Source organism: Mytilus trossulus, chromosome 9, assembly GCF_036588685.1.
Source record: "Mytilus trossulus isolate FHL-02 chromosome 9, PNRI_Mtr1.1.1.hap1, whole genome shotgun sequence".
NCBI classification, from domain to species: Eukaryota; Metazoa; Mollusca; class Bivalvia; order Mytilida; family Mytilidae; genus Mytilus; species Mytilus trossulus.
In genome coordinates, this window is record NC_086381.1 from 36,886,049 (window position 1) to 36,898,036 (window position 11,988).

General features: G+C 32.4%; 1 protein-coding gene across 3 annotated transcripts; it reads left to right on the top strand.

Annotated features, from left to right (window-relative positions):
• Positions 1-159: 159 nt before the first annotated feature.
• Positions 160-11,717, top strand: LOC134685660 (nudC domain-containing protein 2-like). 3 transcript variants are annotated; one of them, XM_063545618.1, is made up of 4 exons: positions 160-398; positions 2,304-2,352; positions 2,974-3,125; positions 10,264-10,542. In XM_063545618.1, the coding sequence occupies exons 1-4, from the start codon at positions 213-215 to the stop codon at positions 10,333-10,335; spliced, it is 459 nt and encodes a 152-aa protein (XP_063401688.1). In that variant the 5' UTR covers positions 160-212; the 3' UTR covers positions 10,336-10,542. The 3 variants fall into 3 exon arrangements, with proteins under 3 accessions (XP_063401688.1, XP_063401686.1, XP_063401687.1); XM_063545616.1 differs by lacking the exon at positions 160-398 and adding an exon at positions 9,548-9,587 and having other exon boundaries at positions 10,264-11,717; XM_063545617.1 differs by lacking the exons at positions 160-398; positions 2,304-2,352 and having other exon boundaries at positions 2,983-3,125; positions 10,264-11,717.
• The last annotated feature ends 271 nt before the right edge of the window (positions 11,718-11,988 follow it).

Below are 11,988 nucleotides of genomic sequence, written 5' to 3' on the forward strand. Positions count from 1 at the left end.
CTAAAACCGTGAAATCAATTTTTCATATTTACATCTGTTTTGTTTATATTTCTAATACTTTTTTGTGAATACCATCCTATTCTTATAAAAATTAGACATATTTTTTATTCTTTTCCTTGCACAATAGGCTTTTTCAAAGCTTCGGTATAATAATGACAACAAAAAGCTAAAAATAAGTAAATGAACACTTTACTACAGAGTTATGGCAAGAAATGGCAAATTTTGATGAGAAAAGTGGAATTATTCCTTGTAATACGCCTTGGGGAAAGTGGTTACAAACTGTAGAAGACGTATTTGTAGAAGTTTTAGTGCCAGAAGGCACTAAATGTAAAGAAATATCAATAAACATACAAACCAAAACAATTAAAGTGGTTGTCTCAGGAAAAGAAGTGTTCAGTGTAATTATTTTATGTTATTGTTAGAACCAGAGACATATAATACAAATTAGAACCAAGTGAATATTAATATTCTGATTGTTTTTAGATTTTTCATTAACACATTATTCAATCTAACTTTTAAAAGAGGGTCCCAAATGAATAAAATTGTGGCAAATGACATGACGACAAATCCACGACATAAAATTTGGTCAAATCGTGAGTCATCTGTGATTGTCGTACAACAGTCGCATGATATTTTCAACAATGTGGCGCTAGTGTGTGTCATGGTACGAAAATTAGACATGCACCTTTTTTGTGTCACTGTCTTGTGGCTGTTGTGAGAGTGCTGTCTTGTGGCAATTGTGAGAGTGCCTTAATCACCACAGTTGTGTGACTGTCTTGCGTTAAACACATTTTCGTGCCAACATAAACCATTTTAATAAAACAGTGGTATGACTTTCGCACAACTGTCGTATGACAATCTCACGACTGTCACAAGACGCTCTTGATACAGTTGTATAATTATCTTAGGAATACCAAATTTCGTTCAATGCTCGCACAATATTGATTGTCTGTCATGACAGTGGTTTATTTGTACGTTTGTCATGCAACAAATTTTTGTTTTATTGAGAAGAATACAATTTGGCGGGAATAAATGTTTGGAAAAACATACCATCTGCCATTTAAAGAGGATGGCTATTCCACCAGAACGATCATGCTTGTCCCTTCCTGAAAAAGTCCTGTTAACCCGCGTTGATTTAATACTGTGAACAATATAAGAACCAGCAATATGCCAGACGTTGGTGGGTTAGGCAATGGACCAAACGGTGCATGATGTTTGGGCAGTATACATGTAGTACACTAATGCAAGAGTTTGAGTGGGAATCTGTTGGTGATATTATTGGAATCATGGAATGGATCCTGGCATGTTTCAAGAGCTTTTTCTGAGAGTTGCTGAGTTCAGAGTCTAAGGCATGAGTGCATAGAGTGACCCACAGCTGTTGTGCTCAGTTGTATGATAGTGACCTGACAGTAACATGTGCATACTGTAACATGAAAACCTGAATAATAGCCCCAAATAACTCACTATTGCCGTACGACTTGCACGACTGTTGCACGACGGTCGCATGAACAACTTGCAACAAACCCAGGACCGTACAATTACAATTCTTTTTTTTTCTGTCTTGTACCCATCATGAAACCATTGTGAACATGTCGTAGCTAATGTGACTTTTTGCATGACAGTGTTACAACAACTATTTTATAGATCTTCCACAACAAAAAATTTGTGATTCTGGTGACCGGGGATTTAACTGTAAAATTTGGTGCATGACGATAAAATGTCCATTTTCTTGTAGACAATAAATATATGTAATAATATCCAATGAGACTACTATCTACCTTAATCAAAGGGATATGGAAGTGATGAATGTAAGCAACTATAGGTCACTGCATGACATTCATCAATGAGTGTATTGAACTGAAACTATATCATAGACATAAATGTATAGTCAGCTATAAAAGTCCAAAACATGACAAAAACTGAAACAATTCAAACAAGCAAACCAACAGCCTGATTTACATGTAAACATGAATTTAAGCAAAACTTGAATAATCACATGTTATTAAACCTCTAGCTCCCATAATCAAACTAAACAATACTTAAACTAGTACCCAGATTCAGTCCTACATTTAAGTTATATACATAAATACAAGGCCAGCCATACAGGTTCCTCAATGCCTCTAATTAATCATACAAACTTTGATATATATCAGTTGCACCAGTTTTTGCCAAGATATTCACTGCTGCTGTTCCTTATAAGATTTTATTAGATCCACTCCTTAATGTTTGAATATTTTGTTTGAAATAATTTATTTACTACATGTACCTTTGGTTGACTCAATTTATCTTTTCTATATTTCCAGGGAGATTTGTATAAAGCTGTGCATGCTGATGAAGCTGTGTGGACATTAGGTATAAGTTTGTTTAATAATTTGAGTATTGGCAAGGCCTGGCCAAAATGATTTACAAAGTCCCTTGCCGCAAGGGACTTTGTAAATCATTTTGTACATACCAGAAACGCATCTTTATATAAGGCATCAAGCACTTTTATTTTTATTTTGTTCATCAATCAGGCTTTTATTTTTTCTTCTTTGAATTGTTTTCCATAAATTTGTCATTTAGGGGTTTTAAAGTTAATTATGGGGTATGGGTTTTTTTCTTTGTAAAAGACTGTACTGTGACCTATAGCTTATATCTTCTATTTCATTTGGTCTCCTGTGGAAAGTTTTCTCATCGGCAGTTATACCACATCTTCATATTTTAATATATGATAAACATGATAAGAAATGTGCGATCAATAATATAAAACCGTCTAACTCAAAAGGGAATAAAGAAAACATACATGTCATGTTCTAATATCACATTTCATTTGATATTAATCTCATAATATATATGTAATATTGAATTGTCATGATAAGTGAAACAGTATGTAACAGAGAATTTTCATCAACATTTGTTTTGTTCTGGGTTGCAGATTTCAATTGAAGGTCTCTTGATTTAATTCATACTGACAATGTACATATATGTTTACAGAAGATAAGAAGTTGATAAGAATCTGTTTACCAAAGGTCCATAGTACTGTTGGAAACTGTTGGAAGTCATTGTTAAAATCACAATATGCAGCAGATCCCTCTACCTTTGATCAGATGGAACAGAAATTAACTTTGGAAAAATTTCAGAACGAGGTAAAGTAGAGCCTGATAAATTGGATTTTCAAAATGTCAACAAAAAATATCCCATTACATATGCATAATAAATCAATTACTGTAGACTATAAACATAATAAATGTTTATATGTACTATAAATTTCAAAATTCTTCAACAGTTATTTGATTTACCTCTGAACTGACATTTATTAGCTAGACTGAAATTACTGTCTGTATTTCAATTAGAATATACGTTTTGGTATATTTTAGGGTCTGAATCAGGGGTCTTTAATTTCATTATTCATCTATTTTTATACCATTTTGTTCTTTTATCTATTATGAATATGACATTATTCTTTATTCTTCATATTTTAGCACCCCATTATTCTGTATGTTTTGGCCTATTTTTCTCTTTTCTTCTATTTATCCTGTATTCTTCACTGTTTGCCAATTATTCCCTGTTTTTGTAAACCCCATCCAAACCTTCATATAGTAGTCCAGCGGATATCAGAATAATTGATCACTTTATGGTAAAAGCATGAAACTTGGCATAGTGAAAGATTAAGGGGTATAGACAAAATTTAGATATGGAGCCACGAAAAAAAAATCCAATATGGCCGCCAAATTCAAGATGGCCGACATAAGCATAACATAATTCACTTGATGAAGTCTTCCAATTTTAATGAGTTCAGAAGATGTCACAAACTTAAGAAAATACAATTAAGATATGTCAATTATTATTTTTTTAAACCTTATAATACAGAAATCATCAAAATGGCGTCCAAATTCAAAATGGCGCGTCAAAATGTCTAAGTTTGACAGTATTCGTATGTATACACCATCATTGTGTGTTATAAATTTACCAAATTCGTGAAACTGGATAATTTGATATCGACAAAGGCCTACTATGTATCATAAATACTTGGGTGCATAGATAATATTTTCAAAATGGCGGCAATAATCAAAATGGCGCCGTTTAACATATGAAAATTTGATGTTTGTTTTTAAATATGGTATAAAAATAATTAAAAAATAATGGATCAATAATTTCAATACAAGAACGAATAAACAAGCATATTATTATTTAATGTAACAGGTGACATTAACTATGAAATAAAAATGGCCGATATAACTCAACATGGCGTTTTTTATGAGTTCTTATTTTTCACAGCTACATGTAATGACCTAAGAAAATTTCACAGTTTTCCTGAAATATCCAACATATGCAGTATTGAATCAGTGCAAAGAGTATTTCTTTTTTAAGAAATGAAATAAGAGAAATAAAAAAACCTCACAAGTTACTATTCAACATAACAACAGATCAAAATTATAATTAAAATATGATACAAATGCAGGAAAATCAAAAGAAAGCACAGTCTTAATCAGTTTCTCTTTCACAGTCCGGTGATCAGTTTCATAATGCTGTGCATTTAAATGCTGCTTTCAAGAATTTACATGCATGTCATTGAAGCTTCAGCAAGCACAGATCAGAATGATACCATAAGAGTTTTTGCCAACCAAATAAATCTGGTGAGGTCATACTTGGATTTGCAACTAAACAATTGCCCAAAATAACACTACCTTGGTAAGCTGCACGTTTCGTATGTTTAATGATGAAGTGCAGTGTTGGAGGAATATTGTCAATTGTTCTTGTCTTCTGCGTGAATAACTGTTTTCTTTACTCATTCATCACATTAGCTGTACCAGATCGATCATACAAAAGCACAATATATCGTTATATTACTTTTAACACTTTTAAAATTTCCACTTCATTTGAATTCTCGATAACCTGCAGAAATGCCTCTGACAACTCCTCATATACGAACCATATGTCCCAAGCTGATTTCTTACCTTTCCCAAAAAAAAGCTGAGACTGTGTTACAACTGGCAAATGAATGGAACAGTGGAAATACTTTCAATTTCAATGGTCCTAGAGCAAGGCACAATCCATTGATTGAAATATATCGGGAGTTCTTTCCAGTGTCACATCCTATCCACAGCTGTTCAGCCATTTGACTTCCCCTTTTAATACAGCTGGAACTAAGGACATTTCAATTGAAAGTTCTCCTTCAACTAATGGGATATCTGGTTCACTGAATCTTAGTACAGCTGGTGGAAGATTTGAATAACTCTTTGGTAAAAGAGGCACTCTCTTTGATTGGCATTTGCAAATAGGTTCAGATTGGTCAAATGTTTAAACAACGCCTTGACCAACCTCTGAAATATGCTTGAATAAAGATATACCTGTACCATGGAATGAATCTTTTAACGAGATACTGCTTGGATTGTGACCAATGTTGTCTACAGCAGATTAGGTAAACGCATTTCGTTGTAGATTGGTAGGGCAAACAATACCTTCTTGGACATAACGACGACAAGCATCATTGGCCATGGAAGTAGAAATTTCTAACACTTGGTTGTAGACGACAGACAGTCTAAGTTTGAAGAAAGTATCTACTAGATCACGTTTTCTAGTCTTACAGTCATGACAGTAGATCATGATTCCCAAATAAGCACAAACTGGAGGTAGTTCATTATCTATCATGTGACGGTTAGATAGTTTCTTTGTACAACTTTACATTAGAGGCTGTGTTATTGTTAATGTCGACTCAGAATATGAACGATCCTAAATGTTAGGTCGAAATTGAATCAGACGGACCAAAGAAAGCAATGACTGGGGTACAGAAACTTCCTGACATCCATTTGGGAAGGTTCCTTTAAATTCTAAATTTGATGCGAAAATATCTTTACGAACAAACCTAGCTGCTTTTGATATGTTGACAAACTCATTATCAAAGCCTTCTAATCAGATTCTCTTCAATGCAGGACCAATGTCATCTTTGAAAGCAAGAATGTTTTCAAGGCCTTGTTTGTAAGCATCTAAGTTATGGAAATTAGATACAATTCTGTGTTTAAGTCGTGTACTATTAACTCGAGATGAAACATCTGCACCTAGACATGTTATTTTTTCCGTATAAAGTTTACATAGATCTGACAACTTGTAAACACGTATGGTCTCATCGCACGATCTTGTTTCATTTATATAAGAGACTATTTCTGAAAATGCAATACCATGGATTTGACTTTCCTTCTTATATTCGACATTATCATTTTTCGTTTCAATTCGAGATGCACGATTATATAAGCAAACTAAACATTCCGAGTGGTACTTTGCTTCCTGTGCAATTAGATCAACAGTTCTGAAATTTGCAAGAAACGATGTGTCATTTAATTTTACTGCACATTCTCTCACACGTGTATCTTATCCAAATGTCGAGGACTCATCAAGGGCTTCTTGGCTATTTTCATTATGGAAATAGCACACAGACGGGTTACTGGTGGACTGAAAGGAAAAGCTATGTATAGTTTTCTTTTAGATGTGGTTGCTTTATTATGTATCCTCTCATGTGAGGTTCGTTTTTCTGCTCTATTCAACTTTGTTCTGTTCAGTTTTAAGTTGCAAGATTTGTGCCAACATGCCTTTTGGTCAATGAAAGACTGTGCTATTCCAGATCCCTCATCTAAATTTTCAATGCACACATTAAGGCCTTCAGGCATCAATCGTAATTTATGAAACTTCTTAATATTGTCAGCTAAAGATTGATAAACAGCCCCAACATTTAGACGTTTAGAATCAAATGGGCATATAAGTTTTTCCTCTATACTGTTTTGGCATAGGATACAATTTGCCCAATCAATATTAATTGATTTAGTCGGTTTGTCATATTCTACACTTGATACCCTGAATGTCTTTTCAGTAGCCATGTTGTAAAAACTATGATCATAAATTGATTTATATATTCCTTGTGGATAATTTCTGTATGCCAGATGCGACGTTTCGTCTACAAATGACATCAGTGACGCTAATAGCTTTATAGATATACCCGACATAGTTTCTGATAATAAGCCATTAAGGAACTATTTTTGATTGTTCAATATTAGAAAAGATTTATTAGCATCATAACTAGCAATATGCAAAGTTTTATGTTTTTATTTTCAAATGATCAACTGTACCATTTTTTTTTACTCTGCCTCATGACTGTTGGCGGCCATTTTGAATTTGTCGGCCATCATGGAATTATTTTTGATTGTTCCATATTCATTAAAGATTAATAAGCACCGTAACTAGCAATATGCAAAGTGTTATGCTTTTGTTTTCAAATGATAAATTATACCATATTTTGGGACTCTGCTTCATGACTGCTGGCGGCCATTTTTAAAATTGGCGGCCATTATGGATTTTTTTTTATTGTTCCATATTCAGAAAAGATCAATAATCATCGGAACTAGCAATATGGAAAGTTGTGTGCTTTTATTTTCAAATGATAAATTTTACTATATTTTTGGACTCTGCTTCATAACTGTTGACGGCCATTTTGAAATTGGCGGCCATTGTGGATTTTTTTTTATGGCTCCATATCCAAAAATGTTTATAAGCATCATAACTAACACTGTGCAAAGTTTCATGCTTTTACCATAAAGTGATCAATTGTCCCAAAATATTGGACTTAGCTGCTGGACTATAGCTAGATATTACTCATATACATGTACTGTTAATTCAAAAATTAATGTTGCATATATTATTGCCAAACCTTGACTGCTGGCAAAAATGTTAAATCTTAATGTGATTGCTAAATATTTATGAGGAAAATCTGATACTTCCAGGATTTTTCACAATTAATAAAAAATAATTGTGTATTTACATTAGGACAGTCAGACTAGATTAGAAAATAATTGGATATATAAAATTCATTAAATGTGAAATTTTAAACAAAATAATGAATTACAATAATTATCTAAGGATTTTTTATATTTTAATGCCAAAAAATAAATTCAGTGTTAAAAACCATGAAAACAGGATAGAATTGAAAAAAAGGTAAATATTGACTTTAAAATAGAATTAAGTACAAATTGTAGAAGAGTTATCCTTAAATTGATAAAAATGATAACTTTCACTGAATACCAAGTAGAGTTTTATTGATTCTCTTCATGCAAACATATTCTAGGATATATAGACTAATATAATCAAAAGTTAAGTTCAGTTACTACATGTACTACATGTAATACTGTTTTCTGCTGTCCAATAAAATGTGTTTTATGTAATACAATAATAATGGCATATAAACATGAACTATGTGTAACTGGACAAAAATAAAAGAACAATCAATCAATAAGAATTCAAAACATTGTTATATTTTTAATTTTTTAATACAGAATTTATAGATAACATAATCTTACGGTGTTTATATTTCACAACTTGTTCGCTATGCCCGTGTCTGTTGTGACGTTTTTGATTTTAACAATCGTTACCATAAATTACTTAAAACCTTTACTAAATTTTTCCATAGATATAAAGATTTGGTTTTGAAGTTTGGTTGTACCTGTAGAAAACTTATTTCAAACGGGATAGTACATCCTCATTTTTACGGAAATGTTGTTAACCCTGCCCAGAAATTTAAAAATGATCCATGTAAACTTGTTGCTTCTTTAAATAAACTTATTCTTAAAGGTTACCTATTCAACACTGTAATAAGATCATTGAATATTGTTTTTATTGGTATAAATATTGACTTTGTTATCAGTAGATTAAAAGCTTACTAAATATTACTAGTATGTTATGATACATATACATTTTCATGGATCTACAATCTGTCGATACCTGTAACTTGGCATTGCACAAGGTCATGTTTTTCTCTGGCTGTTTATGACGTCTTTACACTAAATCCATTGTATGTTGGATGTGTATGGATTGATTGCTTAGTCTTAGAGGCATGATTTTTTTATAAGTTGTAAATGGCTTTGAACTAGCTGTCAGATAACTTTGAGTACTCTCAGATCTGTTCATTGTGTCTTTTTGTGTTGGGATGTATAAGTACCAGGCCACGTCCACTTGTATTTTTTGTCTATCTGATGAGTTAAGCCTTTTCAACTGATTTTTATAGTTCGTTCTTATGTTGTACATGTACTGTTATACCACTGTCCCAGGTTAGGGGGAGGGTTGGGATCCCGCTAACATGTTTAACCCTGCCACATTATTGATATATGTGCCTGTCCCAAGTCAGGAGCCTGTAATTCAGTGGTTGTCGTTTGTTTATGTGTTACATATTTGTTTTTTGTTCATTTTTTTACATAAATAAGGCCGTCAGTTTTCTCGTTTGAATTGTTTTACATTGTCTTATTGGGGCCTTTTATATGGGGTATGGGCTTTGCTCATTGTTGACCTATTATTGTTAATGTTTGTGTCATTTTGGTCTTTTGTGGATAGTTGTCTCATTGGCAATCATACCACATTTTCTTTTTAATATAATGTATGTGAAGCAATAGAAAAATCTTTTTTTTTTTTTAAAACAGAATGAGGCGTGTTTCATTGGACTTTTTTTTAGCTACCCTAATATATATATGTTTTTAAACATGTTAAATACTTTGAAAACAAGTTTTATTCTCCATTTCACATGTTTCAGGGAGAATTTGGAGATTTTCTTCATTAAAGACAAAAATAGGGTAAGGTTCATTTTGTCAGTATTCAATTAAACTTGATAAAAAAGAATAAACATATGAAGGTTTCTAATAAATTTATTAATACCAAATTTTAAAAACAATTGTTTTTTTATTCTGTCAATATTTGTTATTTTAAAGTAAGACCAATTCAATATTTTTTTTTTATCAAAATAAAATAATCTGAATGTTATTTTTGCATATTCATGATGTTGGAGATATGCTATATCTACTCTGGTCTTAAACTTTTAGAACTTAGGTTTTCCAGTTTGGATGGTTTTACACTAGTCATTCTTGGGGTCCTTTATAGCTTGTTGTTAGGTGTGAGCCAAGTCTCCATGCTGATCTAAAATGGTTTACTGTTATAAATTGTGACTTGGATGGAGAGTTGTCTCATACCACATCTTCTTATATCTAACAGTTGTACATTTGGTGCTTTAATTCTTTGTAAAGCTCAATCTCAAATAAATTACTAGAATCATTTATAAAGCCTACAGAAAAGGTCCATTTATTCATATAAAATGTCTTTCTTTATAAACTGTCTGGGGAAATCATTGGGAAAATTATCACAGTTTTTATTTCTCAAAAACTATAATAACCTGACGAAAACATTCTAAATTGACCTATAGAAAATTAAGTAAGTTCAGCAAACATTTTATGATTTTGTTTAATTATTTTACAGAATCCTGGTTTTGACTTCAGTGGTGCTTCAATAACAGGCAACTATCACGATGGAGGGCCTAAATTAGGCTAAAGTAAATCTCATAGTAATACTAAAACATTTTTCACAATGAATTCAAGAAAACTTTCAAATTTAATATCATACTGATTTATTAAACAAACATTGAAATGGATGAGGAACACTATTGTATGAATTGTAAATGTGAACTAAGAAAGCCATACATTGTATGTAAAGCTGAGGTATGTCACTCCATGACTATCTGTGTTCATTGCTTCTCTAAAGGAGTTATATTTGGTGTTCATCAAAACGATCATCCCTACACTGTTTGTAGAACAGATTTTCCACTGTTTGAACAAACATGGACAGCCGAAGAGGAAACAACGTTACTTGACATCATGTCAGACTGTGGCTATGGCAACTGGTCAGATGTAGCTCACAGGCTACGGACAAAGAGCCAATCAGAATGCCAGAATCATTACAATAAATATTTCATTGATAAACCTCATGAGGACTTACCTCACTTTAAAGAGGCAGAGAGGACTGTTTATCCTCAACCGATTGTATATAAACTATGTGACGACCCTCCACGCTACCCAGAAAACAATGATCTGAGCGGGTATATGGCTGGAAGGGGTGATTTTACAATAGAATATGACAACTTTATGGAACTGGAAATCAAACATTTAGATTTTGATGAGGAGGATGAAGATAGTAAAATGCAGTTGGGAGTTCTGGATGTGTATTATGATTGCATGAAAGAAAGATGGAAAAGAAAAAAAATTGTCAGAGATTATGGTCTGATCAACATACCAAAAGTACAAGTTGCCAGCCGTAGATACAGTTACACCATCAAGGACCTTATTGACAAGTTGAGAGTATTCATAACATTGGTTTCACCTGATGAATATTGTAAATATCTTGAGTCCATACATTATGAGAGAGAGTTAAAACATGATATCAAGAAACTTCAGAGCAGAAGAGAAAATGGCATGACCTCCATGCAGCAGAGTAAAATGTATCACATCCTTAATTCAAGGAGAAATGTAGTGAAATCGAAAAGACATCTTATGGTAGACCTATTATCACATTTAAAAGATGAAACTTCTTGTCAAACATGGCTTCAAAGGCAAGCTGTGCTAGACAATATGTCAAAAGGAGGCTTAGTTGTGTTACCAAATGCTCCTAGAAAAACAGCACCGCCATTAGATATTTCTAGTCTGCCAGGTTATGAAAAACTAGGAGAGACAGAACAAGAGATCTGTGCTAATATCAGATTGGTTCCAGAGGCTTATATAGAATTTCGTGATTCACTGATTAATGAATGTAAGAAAAATGGATGTTTGAAACTTGGACAGGCTAGAAGTTTGATCAAAATTGATGTTAACAAAACAAGAAAATTATATGATTTTTTGTTGACTAATGGAATGATTAATAAAGATTAATTCTTATAATTATTTCAGCTTTATTTGTATGGTTGTCAAGTTCTTATTAACATAAACACTGAAAGGATAGATCTTAAACTTTCGATAGTTTTACATTATCCTAAAGTCTTTCATAGTCCTTTATATTTTCGCTTCAAGTTTATATGGATTTATGGATGGCTTTTTATTCGATACCAGTAGAAATTCAACATCCTCAATCAAACAAGTGAATAATTAACCTAAAATTAAAAAATAAGGATATGGCATATGATTGCAAATGAGACAACTATCTATCTTTTTTTTT